The 26,058-nt window shown below is 38.3% G+C and overlaps 1 protein-coding gene across 3 annotated transcripts; it reads right to left on the bottom strand.

Moving 5' to 3' along the window:
* Positions 1-1,155: 1,155 nt before the first annotated feature.
* On the bottom strand, positions 1,156-14,076 carry kdm8 (lysine (K)-specific demethylase 8). Of its 3 annotated transcripts, none has more exons than XM_042394150.1 (8): positions 13,925-14,076; positions 7,553-8,035; positions 6,694-6,866; positions 5,787-5,919; positions 5,612-5,677; positions 1,642-1,791; positions 1,448-1,540; positions 1,156-1,362 (listed from the first exon to the last, which is right to left on the bottom strand). In XM_042394150.1, exons 2-8 carry the CDS (start codon positions 8,003-8,005, stop codon positions 1,198-1,200), a joined length of 1,233 nt encoding a protein of 410 aa, XP_042250084.1. In that variant the 5' UTR covers positions 8,006-8,035; positions 13,925-14,076; the 3' UTR covers positions 1,156-1,197. The 3 variants fall into 3 exon arrangements, with proteins under 3 accessions (XP_042250084.1, XP_042250082.1, XP_042250083.1); XM_042394148.1 differs by lacking the exon at positions 13,925-14,076 and adding an exon at positions 9,209-9,340; XM_042394149.1 differs by lacking the exon at positions 13,925-14,076 and adding an exon at positions 9,237-9,340.
* Between the last annotated feature and the right edge of the window lie 11,982 nt (positions 14,077-26,058).

Genomic DNA, 26,058 nt, shown 5'->3' with positions numbered 1-26,058 from the left:
TGACTTAAATTTCAGTCAAAAAGCTTTTCTACATATGGAAAGATGTGAAAGAGCTCTTATTTTTGCAGCAAATTGCTTGTTTTAGTCACTTTCTTGTGTTTTAAATTGTTATTACATTGTTAGTTCTGTTCAAATTCCTCACTCATCTTTCATAATTTAGGGGGAAATAAGAGGAAAAAAAACCCCAGCCCATTTAATGGCCGTCTCTTGAGCGGTTTTATTAAAAACAATCCCACACAACTCCTCTGCTCCTCCTCAGAAGTTGTCTGCCTTGTGCAGCCTATGATTTCCCAAAACACTACTTAAGCTCACTGTGAATTTAAGCTGAAAAGCAGATCAAATGTATACATCAGACCTGATCTACTTCATGTTGTCACATCCTTGTACATTGCATGGCTCTAATTTGCAGTCTTGAGTGAAATGAACGTACAGAATACATGACTGGGTTTGTTAGAGGTCTGAAATCTGAAATGAAGTGCTGCAGTCTTTGTAATCAGGCATTTGTGTTTTTTCTGTTCTAGACAAGAGTTTTACTGTCAGGGTACTTAACCAATGAGACAATTTTAATTTCAAATTCTGTCTGTGCCCAGGGAATTAATTCATTTAATTCATTAATTCTCATCTGTGACCTGCATGATTGCCTCAGACTGTCAGTTTAACCAGAGAGTCATGTTTATAACCATATTTCTGTACCTGTAGCTCACTTGTAGCTTATTAAATTTGAAGGCTTGCCTCATTTCCATGAATTATGGAAATCACACATCTGAGGATATTTGTAGGAATAAGGTTGAGAACACAATTAAAGAAGCCAATTTGAAAAAGAAAAACATATCCTATCAAATTAGATGACTAACAACCCTCCGTAAATTATATGCAGGATGAAATGAACACAAACAGTTTTAACTGCTCATTTGTTTGGTTTTATTTTTTCCTTGCTGGTAGCTTTACGCACAATAGATGTTGTTGCAATCATCAACAGCACAATTAAACTAATCATTCAGCAGTGTGTGTTCATTGTTCATGGATCAAAGGTTTGTGTGATCAGCGGTTATCCTAACATTTATGAGAATTAGCCCTGCATTAGTTAAGAACACCAAAAGAGAGTGGTGATTGATTTCTCTCTGCAGCAGTAGCACAAAACAAGCAGAACTCAAATGTTATTCTACCAAAATTGTATTTTTAATTATGGATTTGCAATCATGACCACCAGAAGCTGACAGAGAAGCTGAGTTCTAAGGATCGGATATAATGCCAGTGTTGGACAGGAATAAACAGCATGTCTCCAGGCTGTAACACACACTCGAGATACGGAGCCTTGGCAAACTCCGGGAATTGCACCGTGTCTGGATTCTCAACCTCCACCTGCATGGAAGGAGTCAGAAATTGGAAATACTGCATATATTTGCACTCAACAACATGTACTATCTCTATGGACTGTCAATCCCACCTGACTGGTATTGTGAAGGAGCTGTGATTGATGAGGGTAAAGCTTGTCTGTGTCCTCTGGGGAATATAGGCGAATATATTTGCTTCCCACCACCTGATGTACACATGAGAAAATCCCTTGAGTTAAACAAACAGCAATCACGTGACAGATTTTTGACATTAACTGGATTCATAAAACACTTTTATTGTCGTCACCTGTGCCAGGAAGTTCTGTTGAGGGTCCTGGTGGAGAGGAGACACTGTACCTCCAGGCCCAAACCACGCATTTATAGTAATATCGTCTTCGTCCCCCTCACCAAGACAGCAATAATCAGGGAGGCGAATGTCTTCCTTCAGCTCTGGTATCTGAGGCAAAATCAAATGAACAAAATCAAGGGGGTATACTAATGTCTAATGTCACTGACTAAATGTCTCTGGGAACCCCTAGACTAAACTACTGTAATAAACCATCACAGTAAAATGGTGACTTATTTCTTCTCAAAACATTATTAGTTATGTAATTAATGTCATCTGGAAAAATAGATGGGGATCGATGGGGAATAGATTAGGAGTGTTATTATTTTATGAAAGTTACAGTTAATTTGTATATTGTGTAAAATGAAAATAAATGACTGACAGAGTGCTCCTACCCCCCTGATATCATGTGATATTTTAAATTAGGACCCATGACAAACATGAACTCAATAAATATTTACATCTATTAAAACTGCATAGTTGGAATTGGGTGTTTTTGACTAGGTTCCCACAGGACCCCAATACATTGGTATTTTTAAAAATCACTAATTAAAACAGAAACAGAAAACAATGATATGATGTCATTAGGAACAAATTAATTGACAAAGTCATGAAAAATTGGAATGATAGAATAAAGCACCTGTGAGATATGACAAAAAGTATACCTCCTAATCCTACTAGTCGGTAGCTCTGCTGTGTGTGCAGCACACACACGGTGGGCTCAGCCCTGCACTTGCTGAACCACAGAGAGCAGAGGAGAGTAGTGAGACCATAAACGACAGCAAAATGCAGTAGAGACTCTCACCCTGAGCTGCTGCACACACAGCGGAGCAGAGGAGAGACAGTGAACCAGGTAAAGTACTCGAGTTGATGACAACTATGCTCGTTACATTACTGTAAGTGCAATAAAAGCTTTGTGAATAAAAAGCCAATAAGAGTAATTTATTAATGTAATCTGTGAAAAAGATGGACAGACTCCAAATTTAATTTGAAAAATACTGTCATAAAGAGTGTGATCTGCGACACAACAAAATAAAATAATAGAGCATAATATGAAACAGATGTTTTTCTATCATCACATGATATATATCCTTATATTGCACAGCCCTATGTGCAATTTTATTATGTACTTCAAAATCACAATTCAATGCACAGTTATTCCTAATAATAACTCTACTACACCTATTATATTTTTCTTAATGGTCTTTATTCTTATTCAAAATAACAACTTTGACATTTTGAGAAATAAGACTAGTGTTTTTCACTTCTGTGTATAAAGTGAATGTTGATGGTGGGACGGCCCTTGTGTTTACATTTGGATCACACGTAGGGTCTTTAATGGATAGGTTCACAATTTTTCAAGTCAGCTCTAAAACAATAGTCAGGTGTCCATATGGACATTGAAACAGGTCTTGCTTGCTGTAATCATTCTCCTGTTCATACTGACTATTAGAAGATCCTCCCCAGATGCACTTATAATGGGAGTCATGGGCGACAAAATCCACAGTCCCCATTTTGAGAAAAAAATGTATTTAAAAGTTTATGAAGATAATATAAGGTCATCTGAGGTAGTCAAATAAAGTGGATATCTTCCATATTCTTTTTTAGTAAAAGGTCCATCATAGTAACAGAGAGGAAAAGAGGAAATTTGGTACTAAAAACACTGCAGCTTTGAAAGATATTGACTTGATTTGACTAATTTGGATGGCTGAAGCTTCATATTAGCTTCTGATACATTTTTAATGCCTTTTTGCACACACGGAAGGATTTTCTCCCCCATCATTAACATTGAAAGTGAATTATGAAGGGATCTCTAATAGGCCAGCATGAACAGGAGGAATGATTACAGAAAGAAAAACATGTCAATGTTCATTTGGACACCTGACTATTGCTTTAGGACAGACGTGAAAAACTGTGAACCTATCCTTTTAATGATTCTCAGGGGATAGAGTGCTTCAACAAGAAACTGAACCAAACTATACAGGACAACCTGTGAGAAGGTCCAGGTGAAGTGAATGTAAACATGTAAAAACAACAACAAGAACTGCAGAACTTTTGAACTCTGAGCGTCACACAGCAATAACTCCACTCTTCTTATGACATCGGCAGGTATTTGCATACTGAAGTATCCAGTTCATTCCACACCTTTAAACAAGTTACGAACAGCTGAAAAAGTCTTCATCAGAGACAGAGTGTGACACATGACAATACGACTTAGAAAAAGAATCCGTCAGCCTTTGACCCCAAGGAGTTAGCCATAGAAAATGAGGCTATTGGAATACAGGTCGAGGTGCTGAAGGCTCACCTCCAAGGTGCAGAGCGACACATTATCTGCCAGGAGGAAAAGGCTACCGAGTTCTCCAACAGGCCGGAGACAGAGAGAGGTGGAGCATTTAACCAGCAACCTCCAGGACAAGGGCAGAAAGAAACTCACTGACTAGCTTCAGAAAGAGAGAGCCACCCATCAAGAAAAACTTGAGACAGAGATGAAGTCTCATGCTGACAGGGTGAGTGAGGACCAGGAGCTGATCGATAAGCTGAAGGCTGAACCGGGGGCCCTCCGTGAAATGACGGAGCAGCAGGTAAAGGACCTGAAAATAAGACTCGAGGAACAGACCTCCACCAGCCTTGAGCTTGCCACTCAGCTCCAGGGTGAGAAAGAGGCAAGCCAGGCCCTCCAGGCAGAAACTGCCAAACTCAAAGAAGAGCTGGAGGAACGGAAGGACAAGATCCTCATTGCTTTACAGACCGTCAAACTGCTAGTAGAGGAGGAAATCTCTGAGGAGAAGGTTCCAGAGAAAAAAAAAAAAAAAAGAAGAGCTGAGTGTGGAAAAGGATGTGCAAAAAGATAAGATACATGTAGAAATAAGCTGATTAAGGCCTAATCCACATGTACGCAGGTATTTTTGAAAACATAGCTTTTTCTATTGGTTTTAGCCATCTTTCCAAATGCAAACTGCATTTTTCTTTTGGAAAAACTCCTTCCAGGGTGAAGATTTTCAGAAACTCCATTTTCAGTGTTGATGTGTAGACAAGGAAAACAGAATTTTTGGCTTGTGGCGTCAGAATGTGTGTCATTATCTCTTTTGTTGACATGAGGCGACATTTCGTGCAACGGCGGATGCGGCAAAAATACTGCTGGTTCTGACATTGCTAACAGGACTTTTTATATGTTCACACATAAATGTGCAGTTATTCTCCAACTATATTGAGGAACAGAGGTGCTACAAAGGTCACTGCTACATTGCTACATTGCTAGTGGCCTACTGGAAATAGTTTTTTTTCAGGCTTCTGATTGGCCAACATGGCTTTAGGGTTAGGGTTATATCACTGCCAGTTGGCTTGGCATGCTCTTGACAACGCTTCAATTGTGTTTTTGCATTTTTATTTGGACGGAGATTTTTTTGGATTTTTTTTTTTTTTGAACAAAGAGAAGAAAAACCCCATTTTCAAAAATATACATGTACGTGTGGACTCGGGCTAAAGCTGATTCCTGAAGAATGAGGATGCAGTGGGCAAAAATCTGGATGTGTGATGATTCCCGTTTGGCCTCGTTCTAATCTATCAAACAGCCCAAAATACCCCACGCCAGCTTTTGGCTTGACAAGATGCCCTTTTTGTAAAGTTCAATCCAGACAATGTATTGACTTCTATGGTAAAATCAGGACTAAAAAGTCAATACTGTTCAAAGTAATACAGTGTGAGGATGACATCTGGGAAAAAAAAGGAGAATTCCTTTTCTTTATAGTCCGGAAAATATCAGCTGAATAATCAATTTGTAAACAGAGAAAATTAATAGATGATTATTTCTATAATAATTTAGTCATTGAAAAAGTGAAATCCTCAACAGCTCCAAGTAACAGCAAATACTTCTCTACTCTTGAATAGCATCCTGAAAATATACATATACAGGTTACCTTCTGAACCATACCTGATCAAAAAGCTGGTGCTGTGCAAGATAACCCACACTTTTCACTCCATCCTGTGAGATTTTGAACTGCAGAGAAAAATACATTAAAATTTAGTGTTAGAAATCACACAGATGTTTTTACCTTTCTTTGTACATGTCAACAATGTAATAAAAGACTTGATGGCAGTGCACTTACTCTATTTAAAATATATCGATCAATGAATTCATTGACCGTAAGCAGAGTTTGTGACCATTCCTCATCTGTGTACCTGGATCCCACCTCCACAGGGACAGTCCGGCAACCAGCAACAGACCTCAAGTATTCTATGCTTTGCAGGAGTGAGAAAATGAATGATTTAAACATTACTGTAATACCAACTCACAAATAAAAAACCCTGTTCACTTGGATTCTAGCAATGCTCAAAAAAATGTCATATGTGCACTTTTGGATGTCCTCCTCCACTGTCAAGAGCTGAGAGCCAGATGCCAGGAGCCGTATGTCAGATGTTAGAGTAAATAGTCAGCTGTCAAGAGTCAGCAGTGAGAGGGAGGACAGTGAGGGATATTCTTAAATGGAGAGGCAGTTATATCAGACTCTGTTGTCAGACTTTCAATTTATACTCTTCTCCCCACTTACCCTCATTTAAGACTGAAACTTACATTATACGTCATAGTGGCTGGTATCAAACAGATATAAATTGTATGTTACATGCCAGTGGTCCTTCAGTACCGGAGTCGTGCAGGTTTTTTGTCCTCTCAGCTAGATAAGTGCACTCAGCTGGCATCACAAGTGATTACATGGCTAGACTAAACACAAGTAGGGTTTTAGTGTTTAACCATGTTGCAATATTGTGATTAAAGACAGAATCTACTATTTTTATATCTAAAAGGTATCTAAATTAAAATGGAATCACTGCATATGATTTTAATTACTTTGGTAGAGAGTTTCAGTGCACTACGTTCACAACATAACGATGAAAATGGTAACCAGATACACAGAAGTGTAAACATCTGTCTGGATGAGGTTATTTTGATGACAATAAGAAGTCATATGATGGCAAACAGCAATCTTTAATTTATAGTAGTACACTTAAAAAACAAACCTCCAGGGATGTTCGTTGAGGGCAGGCCAGTGGTCGATGATCCCTTCTAAAATAACTGGTTTGAGGGGGAGCAAGTAGTTTGTATTGAAGCTCTCCAGTGAAGGACATTTTATCCTGGGAACTGCCAACTCTTCTTTGATCACAGGAACACGCGGGCACTCGATCTTTATTCTCTGTTAACGACACCGAAACAACAACGATTTGTCAATTATTTATTCCAAAGAACTTTTTTAAAGGAAAATAACAAGACAAACAAATGACATATTTGATCATACTTCTTTAGTGTGCAATTCCGCATAGATACTTATGGCGTCCAAATATGTTTGGAGCTTTTTAAGTTAAAGAGAAAAAACCCTGAAAAATCCTATCATTACTCTAAAGTCATCTCAATTTTGATGGCAAGTGTTCTGACATTTCAGTATATGTTGCACTTTATCTTCCATGATGTCTGGCTTGCAATGAAAAAAGTTGAGAGGGAAGAGGGAAGAGGGAAAGAGGGAAAGAGGGAAAACTTCAGAAAGGCTTCTTCCGATATGTCCTCATCAGTCAGTTTGTTGAAAACTTGCATCATAGAGAATCAAATGGAAAATTTCAAGAACATTTTCATTCATTGCTCCATTGAAACTACAGGGAAAAGTGCCTTTCTGTGATGTTGTATGAGCACAACTTTGATGTTGCACTTGGTGGTTACTTAAATGAAACCAGCAGTACAAATCTTTTACGATAATGAGGGATTTCCTCCCTTTAATTATTGTAACTTTGATAATAACAGTGCTTTAACGATTACTTTTAAGCCTCAGGAATTCGAAGAAATCGATGTTGTTGTCGCCAAAGTAAGTGTTTTAAAAAGACCACTGACCTTGATGTTTGCATGTTCAGTTTCATCCTCCTCTTTTGTGGCTTTCCTGACTTCGCCCTGCAGAATCTGGACCAGAACTTGAAGTATGTTATCCATGACGGCTGCACCCATGAGTAACCCCATGTCACAAGTCCTGACGGCCTGCAGGATTCTTTCCTCTGACGGATCTTCGCGACACAGAGCGGCCACTTTGAACAAGCAGCCATAAGAATAAACACGTCTCCAGTCTTTGTCCACATGCCGCCACGTTCCTGTGTTGAGTTTCTCCCATGAAATATCCAAAATGATCTGAGCGTTGAGCATACGACTGGCGGTTGCAGCGTCGCCACTGTAAAGCTGCTGTCTGGACCGTTTCAGCACGTCCACCACGCTTGACTCCACTTTGTCACTAAACTGCAGCGGAAACTGTTCCTCATTAGGAGGCAAAACAGCAGAGATTTTTGACCACAGCATGGCCGTTGATGAGAGGGTCTTTTATTTATGCTGTAGAACAGACACTGAGGGTGAGGTGAGGCGGCACTTGCTCAAACTGAAGCCAAAACGATGAAACAATCAGCTGAATTTAAATGTGCACTGTTTGTAGACTGACTTTAACAATATACTGTGATTTTCAGAGGCAAGGCTGTAACTTCATCATGGGTTCACTGATGTGTGATGTGATGTGATGATGAATTTGCTAAAACTGGCCATAGTACCCGTTACAAAAAAAAACCATACACAGGACACCTGCTTTTTCCATCACTGACAGCCTCGCTACTGCAGTAAAACGCTTAATTTCCAAATTGGCAACCAAAAAAAAGTAGGTGGGGGCATCCTGAGCCACAACTGCCAGTGTGATACATTTTGTCACATGGTATTTGGACTCCATGTTTGAATGCTATGTGTTGACTGAGGTGATGCCAAACTCATTATATTCTGTGCGGTCAAACAAGCTGAAAGGTTCGCAAAAAACAAAACAAACAGAAACTCCAATTATTTAGGATGTCTGGGGAATCAAAATTTTGCTGTCACCTTTTATGAAGGAGAGTCATTAAAAGACAGTTGGGCAGCGTGAACCTTCTCTAAAAGTGCACCTCATCAATTTTTAATTAGAGCAGAGGGAGGTTTTTTTTCTTGAAACCCTTAGAAATTAGACTCTGTGCCAGAAATGACCATAAATTCTGCTCTATGCTCATCTGTGCCCTACTGTTCAATCACAGAATAAGCTTCACTGAACAGACCTGATATCAGTTTTGTTGGTGCAAAGGCTGAATTATAATAACTTTAAAATCTCAATAAAATACGACACAAAATGGTCTGCTTAAAACTGCAACTTGCAGATACTTTTAAGCAAACACCTACTACCTTGTTTTTCACTTTAGTGACAATTAATGTCAAATTCCTGGTCAAGTAAAACATCCTAAACATCTCCACTGTGTTAAGTTTTCAAGGCTAACGATAACCTCAGCTCTAATGTATCAAACAGCGTGAGAAACATTTTGAATATGATAATTAGTGAAAACAGTCCTTTACATCCAGTTAACGAGTTGTGAAATGTAGCAAAATGTGGAAAATAAAGTAAGAAGTGTAAGCTAAAGGCTAATGTGACCGACACGGAAACCAACACATTTTAAACACAGGTACAGCTAAATTATATACTTTTAATGCTATATTTACCTTTAATTGCGACATTTAAACTGCTTACCCAAGATTATCTGACTGTGTAATAAAAGAAGTCTGAACTAGAAACGAAGCTGCAGCAACTCAGCTCCGGTGTGGCAGCAAAAACATACCGGAAGGGAACTAAGACATGAGAAAACATTAGTTCCACATTGTGTTTAACGTTTCCAAAACTGCCCAAAATAGCCTCCCACAAGATTTAAAAATACACGAGCTCGTTCGCATTCAAAATTTAAAGCCCCCCTCCACTCAGAAATGTGTTTTTCTTCTTGTTCTTGCAGTTGGATGTTTGAGCTTCACTGTGCAGAGTGATGTATTTGCAGAGTTTGACACTAGAAGGTTGTTTTTACATTCATGTGCTGAAAGTGGAAAAATTCTCTCTGTGCTCATTGAAAATCTGATTTTAAAGCGTGGGCCTCCAACCATAATATGTGACATCTGAACTAGTTTGGAAGCCAATACTGTCCAATATTCAACTTAAACAAGCGAGATGTGGAAATTGGAAGCCTCCAGTGCACATACACTGAAAATGGACTTTACAGTGAAATAGGAGACATCTTGTGTCCAGAAATAAACTTTAGAAATGAAATAAATTTTTATATCCATAGATGTTGGAATTTTTAATGAGGGAGAAGGAGTAGATGCCATTTTAAAGATTTCAAAGTGGTAATTATACTTTTTTTTTTTGGCAGAAATTCCATATCAGACACACATTATTGTTCTAAGCAGAGTATTTTTATATGTCTTAATACATGTCTGGAGGGGATCTTCAAGCAATTTCAAGAATGTCAGCTTTGTTGGGTTTAGTTTATTTATATAGCAGAAACTTTGATCTGCATTCACTCTATGGCCCAGTAGAGGGTAGTGGTTAACCACACCTGCAATCATAGAGCTTGTCAGCCTACAGGTGAGCATGATGTATGAATATGGGTGTGGTTTCCTTTTTTTTTTTTTTAAACATTCAGACCTGACGGAGATTGATGAAGGACGTTGTCATTATAAAACTTTTGTGGCTTGAAGTAAGTGTGCAGGTGTTACCCCTTTTTTTCATTGATGCTGTTTTCTGGTAGCCTTGCACCTACGTCGTGATGTGCGTGTAATTCCTCTCCTTCAACCAGTAGAGGATAGCAACATCTGCACATGCTCTAACCTGTTCTATATCAGACACAATTGAATGACATTTTGTCAAGTTATTGGAACATACTGGTCTGTACTGGGGACCCTCTGCCCAACACACTCCCCTTAACACACACCGCACCATGTGTCATATGTTGCCAGTATACTCTCCTACACACAGTCCACAAATCTCAGTCAATTAAAAAAAAATTGTGCATCTGTGACAGCACAGCCTAATTTACATAAACACAAATAAATTATAGATCTGTCTCAACAGGTGAACAACGGAGTCCAGTGATTATGTGGCATTGAGACAATTCTTCCATCATAATAAATGATGGCACAGTTGTTAGAACACAAACATTTGTTTTTCCCTCTTGTCATTGCTCCTTCTACTCAGAAATGTTTTATGTTAATGCAGATATTCCTAGAAGGCTGACTGATACATATCTGCTCACGCAAAGCTAAAACAATAATTGGGTTTGTCTTTTTGATGTCACACAGAGATATTTGAGTTTTTCGTATTCAGTTGCTTTTTTTTTTTTTTTAGGGGGGGAGCCTGAACAAACATGATAGGAACCCTTCGGCAGGGAAGTCGAGAATCTATAAACACACGACACTATTATCAAATGTCAAACACTCTATGAAATTCAAATAATCTCGGTGCAAACCGTGGAGCTGTTCCTTTATGTAAAGCAGATGGAAACAAGAGAGAGGCAGCCTCACATTTCCAGGAATCATGGGGGATTTTAAAATGTTTCATGCATATCTGTTCATTCTCACTGTGTAAACAGCAGAATTCTTGTGGCTTGATCTGTTGTTCACTTACTTGCATGGAGGTGAGAAATTACTGAGGAGGCCAAAACTACAGCATGGTGGTGGGTTTTTTCCCTCTCTTTTAAGCTTTTGTTGCTTTTGTGGTAAAGGGACTAAAAGAAAAAAGTTAATTACAAATTTAATGTAAAAGAATAAAGGAAAGGACGCGGAGTGGACAAACATTTCAGAGCTGTTTGATAAGCTGAAAGTTGAAAAGACTTTTAACGATCAATTATAATGAAATCTACAATAGAATCGGTTTCAACTTGCACTGCAGCTAAATAAGCCACTTGATAACATAAGTCCCTGTACAACTGTATTGTAAGATAAGAATACCGAGAGCTGGTCTCAGCTGGTCAAACACACTCTGTTCATTATTGTACAGGATGTAGTGGGAGACAAACCTCGCACCATGATGTGAACGCTGTGTTTGTGTATCTCTGCTTGTGTGAGCGGTGGGGGTGGTCCCAGCAGGAGAAGCCGATGTATTATTCAGATGTGTCTGACTCTGTGGTTGTAAGACGGTGTGGGGCTACACTGAAGGTCAGAGGCCCAGCAATGTTATTCCTCCACCTGCTGTCAGCTCTGACTTCATGCACTGGCTGTCCTCTCAAATCTTCATAGGTAGGGGTCAGTGACCTCTCTCAGGAAGAGGGTGATCGCTCTGTCTGTTCCTCCCAGGACCTCGTTAGTTGTTGTCACTCAGAAACATTTAATTTTAAAATGTTGTGTTTTCTACGGTTTTTAAATTGACATCGATTGTTGAATTGTTACGTGAGAATTCATCATCACCCCTTTAAAATTTGGTTATTGCATCCTCACCAGTGACACTATTTTGTAAATCAAAGGATTTTCAGTCAGATGAGATACCTCTCTCATGTCTGTATGGTAAAAATCAAGCTACCGCCAGCAGTTGGTTAGCTTAGCTTAGTCTAAAGACTAGAAACAGGGGGAAACAGGGAGCCTGGCTCTATTTAATGGTAACAAAATCCATCTACTCACAAAGTTCACCAATTAACATTTTATATTTCATTTATTTACAGCTCAGTAAAATAAAACAATGTAGTGCTCCTACAACCAGTGAGAACCTTAAAACTGATGATTGCATCCTCGACAATGACACTATTTTGTAAATCAAAGGATTTTGGTGAGCTACTAGAAGGTTTTTGAAAAGGAAGTGGCTATTGGTACGGATTCCTCTGTATCAATAGTCTGTTTATTGTTGGTACGGAATTAATAAGCATGTGAATTGGTATTGATTGCGCAAGATCACATGATCAAATTCAAATTGTTTCAAACGTTTTTGCTTGCAGGTGATATGTCAATCTTTTCCATGGTTTGGGTTAGAATGGTTAGGTTTTAGGCACAAAAACTACATAGTTAGGGGTTAAGGTGTTCGTGTACATACCAATAGAACAAACTACTATCGACAGCCTGTAGACTATTCACATGGAATCCCGTTCTGTGTCAATAGTCGGTAAATTATTGCACTGGTTCCGTAGATGTAGCCGATGCCTTTCTAAAAACATCAGTCCTGTTGAAAACACAGTTTCACTATACAAAGTCTACTGTGTAGCTGTTCTGGAGCTTTTGATCATGTCACGTTATGGAGTTGACCAACTGAGAAAATCTGCATTTTTATACCTTTTTTTTTTCTCTATGAAAAATGTTTTATTACTAAAATCTCTCTGAAATAGATAGTTTATATGTTACTGTTCACTATAATGTGCTATGTGCTTGGTTTGCTTTTGATCAAAAGGGAATTGATTGCGTTTCATGAAAGTTCTCTCCAAGTGGATTTTTGTAATTTCATTTACTTTGAAGTAAACCATTTTAATTTTATGCCTCTACTAATAGGACTCTGTCTTGATGCGTTGTTTGGAATCTCGACTATGCCTGAGTTTGTGTAGTAAACAATTAATTTGGTTTGTATTATCATAATTCCCTTTGAACCTGGGCATGTCTCAGCAGCGCTGTAACAAAAACTTGCAGCCGCACAGGGTTTGCCAGCAGCCAAACGGGGCAGCAGGGCAGCATGGACCGTGACTGTCAGCAGCATATTCCCAGAGGCCTGCAAGGGCTGAACTACTGGGACACCACAGGAGGGATGTAATCACCACCATTATGCTCCAGGTGCTGCTGAAATAAAAGATGGAAACAAGCCTCCGGTGGTGTTGCCATGGATCAGAATCCAATTAAACACTGTTTAGCTCGACACAAACTGCCAGTCGTAGCCTGTTGACTCATGAAATTAATGTATTGTCGTGGCACAAAGAAACTGTTGCAACAGAGAGTGCAGCATGACCTGAGGCAGGACCCATTCAAACCAATGCAGCTTTATTCTTGGGTGATGTAAATTTCATTAGGCAATTGAAGTGTCAGAGAGACAACACAGCATTGCATCTGTAATTCCAAAGCCAGCGTTTTTGTCACTACTTTTGAAGGTCATCTGTTTGCTTAAGCTTGCACATAAACACATTTCATGTCAATACCCCCAAATGCAGAGTCACATTTATCCCCGAGGTAATTTATACACACATAAAAACTAGTGGAGGTTAAGGGTTGCTACATTCCTGTGAAACCTGGTAATGGATATTTGGAAATACCCTGAAGAGGTAACAAATGAGAGGTGTAAAGTTAAATGTCCTGTGAAATCATGAGGAGATCTGAAACAAGCTGCCTTTACAGCCTCAGGGAGGTTTCCACAGACAATTATCTTGGGCACACCCAGACCGCAGCTGAGTGTGACTACAGGTCCGCGTCACAGGTCTGCTCACTTACAGATGTTGCTGGTAAGTCAGAGGCAGGGATGACGGAGCCGTCCCCTGGGCCACTGCGAAGACATGGGCTCGCCAGCTTGGCGTACCTCCACAGAGCGGTGTTAGTGCTTGCTCGCTCCAAGCAGGTGTTCAGTTCCAGTGACTTAATGTTGGACGCCAGAGTGCAGGCAGTCCGTCAAAACCACTTTGGATCAAATTAATGCAACCAGGTGTGCCACTGCAGTTGGGGCTCAGGTGACACCTGCTACTTCCCTTTAATTAGAGCTCAAACAGCTGTTTCAGGATAGACAGAGGGGGAAAGGGTCCCTGGGTTAGTTTGCTGCCTCAGCCACTGCTTGATACTGGTCACATTTGATTATTGCTGCAAGCTTTGGGTAATGCTGATACATGCATCAATACTTGGCAGAGGGTATATATATGGCTTCACCCTTTAGTAGTGAATACAAAAGTAATAATGACATTAAATGTGTTTGCCTAGTTGAATAATCCTGTTTTCGACTCTCCCTCCGCGGAATATGGTACTTCTGGCCAAAAAGACTCACTTCTGGCAAATATGACTCACTTGCTAAGCAAGGTGAAGATAAAAGTGGAGGCAGTCTTCACCTCTTTATTCTAGTACTGTGAAGAATCTTCCGGGGGCTGCAGGCTCGGAGGGTAGTTTAGGTAGCTTTGATCTTTCTTGGATGCAGTAATAAGCATAGTGCAGATGAAGAGAGAGGGTATCCATCTTGAAATATGATTTCCCTTTGGTTCTATAACAAGGCTAAAAAGAGGTGGGTGGTCAGCTTCAGGGGCACTGCAGGAAATTCTTAGCTCCTGACAAGGTGCAAGTGTGGAGCTCATGCAACAGTGAGATCTGAACAAAGTGCTATATCTCCAAATTCAGGAGGCCCCTGCAGCTAGGGATCCTGAGAGTCATTACCAAAACTGCCCTCCCCCCCACAGTCTGTAAATCTGCACGTCACCAAAGTGCAGGACCTGTATCTATAAACTTGCTTGAGGACAAGACAGAACAAATCTGCTTGGTCTCTGTATGCATGTCGTTCTGTACCTCTGAGGGAAAAAATGTATCATACTGGTATGATGATTAATCTTTAACTTCATACATATGCAAATATACAGTATATACATTTTTAATAATGTGCCAACAGTATATGCTCATCCAGGGATTTGAATGCACTTGTGTAATTAAAAGAGATCGTTTTGAACACGTAAAAAGATCTCCTTTTAAACAAATAGAAACTTGAATCTTTATCTCTCCAGCTCTGTCCTGGAACTGATAAAAAGGTCAGTATAACATAAGAAGTTCATTTACCAGCAGAGAGCAGCATTGTGGCAGCAAAGTGCTCTCCCATTCCGGCTTAATAATTTAGTATGCAAAGAGGAAACAGAGATAGTCGCGTATCTCATGCTTTCATTGTTGACACTGTTTTGACTCCAAAAGGCTTTTCATCAGGTCAGATTTATGAGTGACATACCCAACATTACAGAGAGAGGCTGTGAAACAGAGATTAAGACTTCAAAACCATGTGAAAAGAGATAAAATAATTATTAGCTTTGTACACTATACACTAACTCACAAAATTTAGTGTGCATAACACTTACAAATATACAGCAGAATGATTACTTCAAGTAAATAAGCAACTGTGTCAGACCCAGATATAAATAATAAATAGTAGAGCTTCTTACTGAAAGAGACATTTCTAACAATAAGTTGAAAGCATTAAATCTTATAATCAAAATGTATCTAAAATATAGCTTTGTGTCTTTTTGTCCTATTGCCATACTTGTTAAATTTAAGATTGTATTGAAATTGTTTATACCTATTACAGTTACATAAAACATCCTTCTCTTTGTGTTACACAAAGCTCACAAAGGTGACAGAAGACCAGAAAGAATTGAAAATGAACTTGCCACAAAACCACATAACGGTGTATACACCTGAGTCAAGAATGCCTTTTAGCGGTTTGCGAACAAATAAAAGCTGTGTGGGTGTTTGACCTTGGCACATGTTACAAGCTTCAAACTGGGTCAGCAGTCACCTCTACTTGTGAAGAGGAGTCTATTCTTCATTTGTGCACAAGTTGAAGTCTAATGCTGCGGGTGAATGCATTCACAGAGTTGCGTGTCAGTGTATGGGAAGGTAAATGTTCACACTTGTTTGCAGTGGAGGAAGAAGATGGTTCATTTTCGTGGCACCTGTGACTTGCCACTGTTTCTGTCACAAACAACTGCCTCCGTAAATAAGGAGGGAGAGAGGAAGATTTATCGTGGCAGATTCAGCGCCGGAGTCTTGTTTTTTTGTCCCAACAGTCTTGAGCGGACGTATGCAGAGCCCTGCCAAAATGTCATCGCATTGTATTGATTTAGGAAACCTGGAGAGCTGATTGATGTTTTCAACTCTACAGGTAGAATTTCAACAATGAGCGTCCCTCTCCTCAGTTCTGCATGTGTGACATATAAGGAGAAAGTATTTTAATATTCATCATTATCATTCCAAATCTGTCAAAATCGACATCACTCTCTGTAATTAACTCAAAACTCATCACTTTTTTGAGTTAAGGGAAATGGGAACCAAAACATGAATAAAGCGGAGCAAAGTAATTCAGTCTTTGCCTCTCCAATGAACAAACACACAGATACATCCCTGAACATGCCCAAAGGCTCTTATCACATCCAGCTGTCAAATGGGTGCTGATCCATCATCCAAGTTCTGTGTTCACATTTTGGCACTTTGACTTTGACCTCCTGTCTGGATAAGTCGAATGTTCAATTTTTGTGCTGGAATTTTTAGTGCAGAATTTCCATAGTAAAAAACATTAAAAAAAAAAAAAAATTCTGTCGGAAATACACATTCATATGAAGTATAAGTGTGTGTCCTGACCTTTTATTGTATTGTACAGTTCAGCAAGGGCAGACACAGGTGGTCATTGCCAGTTTTTCCTGCACTTATTTTACACAGCAGACATTTCCTATTACAGATTTTGCTTCTCTCTTTTGCTCCCCATCAAAAATAAATTGTGATCTATTCCCAAGTCCTGCTACCTAAAAAAACAAAGCTGCATTACTGGTAACCTTGGAAACTGCAGCCTTGTTTGAAATAGCTGTGGCACTGGTCCTTCAAATTTCAGATTATCCAACCATCTACAACTTTCATGTATTTGAAGTTGACATAAAATGTGATAAATCAGCTTAGTCTCATCAGATTTATTAGGATACAAGCTTGGTGAACACAAGAAAGAATTGTATTTAACCATGAATAACAAAGTTCCTCTTCTTATTATTTTGCATATTTGAAATTGGAATCAATAAAACATCTAAATCAACACTTAGGACACAGAGCTGAACTTGCTAAAGGACTGCTGTCCGCCATGAGCCTCTTAAATTTCTTTTGAAATCAAAACCCAACCAATTCATTAGTTTCCTCTATCTAGTTCAGAGCAGATTGGGGAGATTCGTTCTGCCTTGCCTGTGGGCCTTACTGTTTGTTTCATGATAACATGATTTTATTTTTGACATTGAAATTCTGATATGAGAAGTTAATTTATTTCACAACATTTTAAAGCCATGGATTAAAAAAATCACTCTGAATTCAGTAAGACACTGGTGGTCAAGAGAAAATTTTTCTTTCCAAAAGTGTGACTTTGACCGGATTTGCAGCATAGTAAATAGGATTTAGCAGTTCTGCAGTAATCAATAATGTATTTTATGGACTTAATCTGTGGAAACAGTTCAAATGTGAGTGGGAAGACCCTTTGATTCTCTGTCTGGCCACAGAAAACATTTCAAGTTGCCTTTTTTCCCACTCTTCAAACACTGAGATGAATCTTTCACTTGTAGGATGTGAAAGATTTGGCAGTTCACTAACTCCAGGCAAACTTGGCAAGCCTCACTAGTTTGTGTTTCAGCCTTGAAGAGATGAGAATCTCAAACTCAAGCCTCTCCCCTGCTATGCCCCTCTAATCTTGATGCTAATGCTAAGTAAAACATAGAAACATTGTGATTCATAATGCTAATACTGTAGCAGAGTGTTGCCTGTGTGAAATCATGAAAATAATTCAAGCTGTTCACCTCAAGTCGTTTTTCAATTCTGTCACTGACTCTTCTTCCAGAACAGTGAGAGAGAAAAAAGGTTACATATTGTAGAAAGAGAGAGTTACATTTCTTTTTTGATTATAAAGCAGGTCAGGCAGCAACCCATGGGTCTGAAAAATGAAGCCAACACGGAAGTGTCAAAAACTGCAGTTCCTTGAATGGCCAATTGAGGCTGGCTCCAAAAGTGAGTCAATCCCCACAGACCCCCATGTTAAAATGCCCAACTTTACAGCAGAAATAAAAATGTTTACAGCCTGGTAAAAAAACGGTTTGGATCTCTATAGCTAATTTCCCTGTTCATGACAACTGTATGGGAGGTGAAGTTTTATATAACTCAGCAGTTTAAATTTTATTAAGGCTTAAAGTTATGCATAATTAAGGGCGTGGCCACTTTGAGTGACAGTTCGGTTCTGTCACAGGCAGATGTTGGTTAGGTAACGTAACCATGGTGTAACCCCAGATTCACAGAGTATAGCAGTAGCCGTCGCTGTTTCAGAGTGTTTTCAGTTTATGACGGTTAATTGTAACATTTTGTTCAGTGTTTGGTTGCACTAAAAGACCCTGGATGGTCGGTTTTTTGGGTAAGTACATTTTGTTTTAATGGTTTTAAGCCTGTTTTTCGCTAGCGAAAATTAGCATTAGCATTATCACGGTTAACTGTAGACTGTAAATGCACAGTGCTTATCAACTTAGCAGAGAGCGTTGGGGTCAGCTCCACCATCGTGTCCAAATATGGTCTGGCTCTGAGATCCAAGATGGCGAAAATGCAAACTTGAGGTTTCAAAACGGGAGTCCACAAACCAGTGGGTGATGTCATGGTGGCTACGTCCATTATTTTTACAGTCTATGGTTTAGGTGCTATATAAATACTGTGAAAGTATCAAAACGCTCAGTCCATGGAGAAATGTACACAGCCCATATTCAGAAACTGTGCCTTAAAACGAGGTTTGGTTTGGACTTCCATAACGGTTGTGATGTCACAACGATACGCTCAGCATTTCCATAACCATAACCTTAAAGTGGCAGCCCACCCCTCGAATGGGACCCTCACCCCTCTTGAAAGAAACAAAATATGTTTATTTATGTTATTTACCTAATTTATGTGTACTCGTTTCATTTCAGCTCAGTGTGAGAGTCTCTACTACGTTTTGCTGTCATTTATGGTCGTGCTAGTTTCTCTCGACCCTCCACACACCCACGGAGCAGAGCAGAGGAGAAAGAGACAGCAGAGGAAACGCTGTGCGGTTGTTGGATGTCAGAGAGCAAATTTGTCATTGCGCAGCCTTCAAAAGTTGGATAACATTATCCTCAGCAGTGGCCATCGCAATTTACAGATGAGTTTTACACAGAGCCCTGGTTTTTCCTAGCTACAGTAGGCTATAATCCGTTACCTCTGGTTGGCCTGTGTGTGTGTCACTCAGAAAACAGCCAGCTATTCAGAAGAGAGGGGCAATACGCAGACACAAAACAGACTGTTTTAGGCTGAGTGAGACAGAGGGGCTGAATCCATGGCTTGTACAGCTGTAACTAGGTGCTTTTTGACCATAAAAGCATGCAAAGGTTTGTAAATAGACCACAAAAATGAAATATTAAACTGGGAAAGGGGCACTATGGCCTCTTTTTAAGTTTATATTACAGACTATTTCTTTGAATTGCTGTGATAGGAAGATGAAACATGCCTCCACTGTATTCTGCTTGAATCAAAGGTCATTTGGTAATTATTCAGACATGAAACATTAGCATGTGTGGTCACTGTAATCATCATTACTACCTCCATCACCAGCATTATCACGCTAAATTAAATATAACTTTATAATCAGCACAATGTAAAAGCCACAAACCCAACAATAAATGAATGAACTGCAGAGACACACAACCCCCACCCCTAAAAAACATGAAATGAAACTAGTGATATAAATTCTGTATATACATACATATATAACTAACCAACAAAAATGATAAACTGCAATATAAACACATATCCCCTTGAGGATATGTTAAAAAAAAAAAAAAAAAAAAAAGACCCCACACAGGTTCCGCCTATAATTTTAGCACCAAGTTGCTATTAGGAATCACCCTGAAATACCAGTATGCAATAATATGTTTTTATTTGAATTCCCCTGAGACACTCACAAAATTAAATTTGGACATCCTCCAGCCCTGCTTGATTTGAGCTGGAAGTGATGAGTTCAACTCTAGGAGAAAACATAAACAGAAGAAGCTGGCTTCTTGGAAGAAGAATGATGCAGATTTCACAGATGGTGAAAACAGAAAGCTCATCTACATTATAAGATTTCTCCTCTCAGGGTCTTAAAGTCCTCCTCCACTCAAAATTATGTTTTTCTTCTTGTTCCTACAGTTGGATGTTTTAGCTTCACTATGAAAATGATGTATGTGAAGAGTTTGACCCTTAAAGGCTGTTTTTACATTCATCTGTTTAACACTAGAGATGCCAGAAGTCGCTATAAAACTGCCAACAGGTAAAATTTACCTGTGCGCCTGGTTACCACAATTCCAATACTTAAAATTACACTCTGTCATTGCATTTAGGCACTGTCTTCACAAAGGAATGTCTAAAGTCACAATATGAGTTTGTTCAATCATCACATGTGTTTTGGTCCTGTTGTTTTATAATCTCTTTAAGAACACTTATCTCTTTGCATGGCTGTCAGTATAAATCAGTCTAAAATGACACTGAAAATGGGTATTAGAAGGAAATATTTGCATATTTGGGTGGTGTGATATTATTATACAACGGCATTAATCACATAATGAGATACACATTTAAATTACCAAAGTAGAATAAATACCCCAAATTGACAATTATGGGCCATAATTGATTTAATGTCGCAACAACATTTACATGACAAAGTCAAGCGCACAATTTCACCTGATCAATTATTAATTAGACATTTCAACATTGTGTGAATAAGAGAACATCACCAAGACATTTGTGTTGTAACACTCTTATTAATATAAAACATAACCTCATCTGGCACCACCTCCTTTTTGGTTAGAATGTATTAGTGCCAGGAGGAAGCACTAACCCTTATTCAATTTAATCAATGAATCAGTCTCATAACCATAAGTTCTTGTCCTGACAGTGACCTCTGTTTCCTGTGCTCAAAGAAAACCACAACCACAGCTTCTTAGGATATATGAAGACATTTATTAATAGCTAAACGTCTTGAGGATACATGATGAAACATAAGATAATAAATAAAAGAATAATAAGGTCTATAAATGATAATAAAATAAAATAATTAAGAAAATGGTTGAGAAATAGTGGCTTGAAGTGTGTGACTCGAGGCTAATGTATTGCAACAGGGAATGCTAAGGGAAAGCTGATTCATCTTCTCTAAAGAAATTATCTTTTTAATTTTAATGTTATTTGACATCAACCCTTGATCACAAAGCCATGATATGCTTCACTGTTGATGGGTTTTGTTGCTGCAGAGATGTCCTCTTGGCAGGTTTGGGTAAAGTCACAGTGGTGTCATTTTGGGCAGTGCAGCCTGTCTTTGCTGGTGAGTCTCTGTGATATAGTAGTGTTGAAACATTGGTGGAGAGGAGTCAAGTTGTTTCAGGATGCTCTTGAAATAGTTGAAATATTGGTTTAACTCCACATTTCAGAACTGCTCTCAGCAAGCAGGCAGATCCAGTTGAAGCATCGCTTCCTTCCTCAGAGTGGAGTTTAAACTGGGGATTCAAGTGTTTGCTGGCTTCTTGTAATCTTAGTTTAGTTGAAATGCCAAATAAAGTTTAATCTGACTACACTCAAATCTTCAGTGGTGTTAACTTCAAAAATAAAATACTGTATGTAGACATTTGAGACTTAATGTGACAAATAAAACAAAAACAACTGAACTTTTTTTAATAAAAGATTAAAATATGCATATACTTGGTTAAAAAAAAATGAAGAAAAGAGGAGTCTTTATAAGAATTTTCTCATGACGTTTGTGCTCAAAGAAAGATTCCTCTGAGGCCTTACTTATAAGTTTGGATAAAATGGCTAAGTTTTGAGTGTGTTTAATAAGGTTTCACACAGAATTGTTGATGAATATTCAATTCCGTTGTTCTGGACTTTTAAGGTGTGGTTTACTTCGACATGAGATGGCGAATAACTTTCTTACACTGAGGAATTAAGTTTTGAGTTTTAACGCAAACTTCACACTTCTGAGTACTTCATATCATCTTGTATCATATAGTGTAAAACCCTTCAGAAAAACATTTCAAAATTATACATTAATTTCCCAATAAGTCAATTCTTCTATCCACATATCAATCATTAACCTTCATATTACCACTTCTCAAGATGTCTAGACATCCAACTTTCATTGATTAAACTTTCTCAAACCATCTACACTGAAATAAATGTTTAATACTGTAGCGACTGAAATAAAGTTAAGTAACACTTATGCGATTAGATTACTTTCAGAAACATCTTCACATATAAATTCAACATAACCCTTACTTCATAATATCAAAACATTCAATATGACTACTGTTTAAATATACAATAAACTTCAACCATTATATCTTTATATTCCTATTACTTCAAAAAATTCACTCTTTCAATATAACTACTTATGTAATTTAACTATTAAAATATGATTGTCTATGAGGTAGGGATGTGCAGCGAGCCCAGTATTTGTATTTGTATCTGTATTTTGTTGAGGCAGCAAAATTATTTGTATTTGTATTTGTATTTGTATTTGAATAAAAATGGAAACAGGCTTAAAAATCCTGTTTTTGTTTTTATAATGCTTTTAATTTTGGAAAATTAAAGTGTTAAAATAAGTGTTCATGAATAAACTACCCAACGAAGGAGGTCCCCACACTGGATCTTGAACTGGAGTCTCCCAGATCATAGGTGACTGCGCTGACTACTGAGCTAAAACTTTACTCATCACCACATTGCAGACAGACCTATTTATACACCCATAACACAGAGACAGCACACTGTGTAACATGTAGGGAAGAACTTCAAAGGTGATTATTGCTTTGCACTTTTCATTTATTGCCTATTTTTTACAACCCAACTTTGTAGAGAGGAGAAGGGGAACAACAGGTAATGGAGAGTTCCTTGGGAGCACTTTGTGTGTGTCAGTAGCTCAGCTTTATCTCTGGGGAACACCCCCAACTCCAGGGATGACGTCCAAAGTAGGAAATGTGCGTCATGTAGCAGGTGGATATGATATAACCTGTGTGCTGGTTTTTGACATGTTTGTTTTTTTTCTTCCCAAAAAGAAATAATTTTAGAAATATTTCTATGAAACAAATATTCGAAAAAAAACCCAAACATTTTTGTGTTTTGCCAAATAACATATTTGTATTCAGGCACACCCCTACCATTAATAGATCAAAAGTTAAACACTTAGGTTATTTTAAACTACAATTGCATAGTTACCAAACATTGAGGGCAATAGTGTCATATGTATTAGAAATTGTAATAAAATCTAGAATTAATATCTCCTCAACAGATAATCACACAACTATCAAAGTTATACCATTATTTGTGTATTTTACATGACAAAGAACATTACATAACCTGCATAATGATTACATATTTAATTTACCTGCAAATCAGTTTGGCTCAGATTTACGATTTAGATTTGCAATGAGACTCCACAAATGTGCTCAGGAATGTGAGTTAGATTTTATGACTCTGGTCTGGAAAGATAAGAGGCCCAAAAGAGGGGAGTTTTCTATCCATGTTTACTGAGTTGTTGATCCTTTTTTCTGGTTTAAATGACCCCAGAGGTCATTTATGCCTTTAATTCAGGCCATAATTCAGTTATTGGTCAGAAATGGTTTCTCAGGAGGTGTAATCATTCTACACTTTGTCAGAGTGTTTAAGTTTTAGGGTAATGTCCTGCTAACAGACACCCACTTGGCAAAGAGGTTGTATCATATTTACTGGGACCATGTACAGTGTTAAACATAAATGTTAATATTTGATGTACTGCACCAGAATTAGGTTAAGCTAATTTTCATCTGCAGTTCCTTACAATTAAACATATAACAGCACAATAACAAACTACAAAATACAAATCTACACACGACAGCACATCACATACATCCAGAATGTCAACTAGAAATTAATAATGTAAGCTTGTCAAATTAAAAGCAAAATTATTTGCGTTCATGAGAATACCATGAGATGAAATTTAGAGTCAGTGGTTACACAGCTGAGTAGTTTTTAGCAGATTTTTTAATTTGGTTTTGAACATACTGATGGAACTGCAGCTCTTCATATCATCAGGAAGGACATGCCACTGAGTTGTGGCTTTCACAGAGAAAGGAGTGAGACTGTTTTACCCATGAATTATCCATGAATCATCCAAGATATCCTACACCTTGGTACCCATTAAAACCTTTTTTTAATTTATAACATCATAACACAAATATATAAGATTTTTCTCTTGATGTTCCATTCATGAAAACAGTGTAAGGCAACAGGCAAATTAGGATAAATAGCCTAAAAACAATAAACAGTAACATGGCATAACAAAAATGAATGAATAATCAATTCACGAAAGAGAAGTTTTACATACAATGAATCTTTGTGAGTAGGCTAAATCATCTTCATTTGAACACATCTAATGTCTGAGCAGACATTCAGCATCTTGGCTGTGCATTTTCCATAGACAGCTTTCCTACACCTCAGGCACTTGGTGAAGGTTTTTTTGCAGGTCATTCTCCTCTGCTCCTTTTATAATTTAATAACTTGATACAGTTGTCAGATTGCACACCCCAATGAATGCCGTTGCCTAGCAACTCAGAATGTTTAAACATAAACAAATAAATAAATGCATTTCATATACGGTTACATTTTACCTGGTGGCGGTTATATGCCTTTGTTTTTAATCTGGATTCATCTTCACTATTGTTAACAATAGTTGGTGCTACATAACATTATTTTAGGAAAGGTCAAAGACTGAGGGACATGAATAACATAGTAATATACAACTGAAAAACCTCCACAGGTAAATTTTACCCCTTGGCAGTTCTAGTGTTAAAGTAGAAAGTTTCTCTGTGCTCAATGAATATCTGATTTGAAGGGGTGGGCCTATGAGCAGGATTTTTGACATTGCAAATAACAAATCCAGTATGCAATTTACACAAGTGTGATGTGGTAATCTGAAGCCTCCTGCACACATCTACTGAGAATGGACTTTTCAGTTGAAGAGGACCTATTATGCTCATTTCAGCTCTAAATTTTTATTTTTGGACTCCACTAGAGTAGCTCTGCATGTTTCAAAGTTAAAAAAAAAACTCCTTATTTATCTTATACTGGCCCTTTATTGCAGCCCCTCAATATACACAGTTTCTCTTACACTTCGTTTTAGCTCCTGTCTCTTTAAGGCCCCCCTCCCGATGAGCCCACTCTGTTCTGATTGGCCAGCTTTTCATATCAGAGTTGTGTAACTTTACCATCATTGCAAACCAAAACATGTTCCTCACCGACTTAGCGGAGCTTCGTTAGCGGCGCAAAAAAATGGTCGAAACAACAACATATAGGGCTATTTTGAGCTATTTGTTCAGCGGATCAGTTAGAAATAATGCAGGGAGGAATAGTACAAGCAGAAACAGTCACAGTGAGATGTTTAATGAAGAGCTGCAGACATCCAGCACACCTCCAACAGGTAAACTACTTATTTTACTTTGCTGTGCTGTGTAATGGCGTGGTGTAACTGACGTCAGCTCGGGCTGAAAGTAGAAAAAACCGGTGGAAACCGATGGTTCAGAGCAATCTGAAGCCAGGGCTTTCTGCTCACCGTGATTACTGCTACATATGTTTACCTCATTATTTGACACGTCGGCCACTTTTAACATGAACATCCAACATTGTGACATTATATATATGTCTGAAAATAAGGAAAAGCATAATACGTCCCCTTTAAGTAGGAGACCTCTCATGTCCAGCAGTTAAACTTCAGAAATGAACATATTTCCATATTCATAGAATATGGAATTTTGAATGAGGGAGAGGGAGTAGACGTAATTTTAAGGATTTTAACAAGATAATTGACCTTC

The sequence above is a fragment of the Thunnus maccoyii genome, chromosome 18 (assembly GCF_910596095.1).
Source record: "Thunnus maccoyii chromosome 18, fThuMac1.1, whole genome shotgun sequence".
Lineage (NCBI taxonomy): Eukaryota > Metazoa > Chordata > Actinopteri > Scombriformes > Scombridae > Thunnus > Thunnus maccoyii.
The sequence above is the reverse complement of the archived record's forward strand: the minus strand, read 5'-3'. Positions and strand labels throughout refer to the sequence as shown.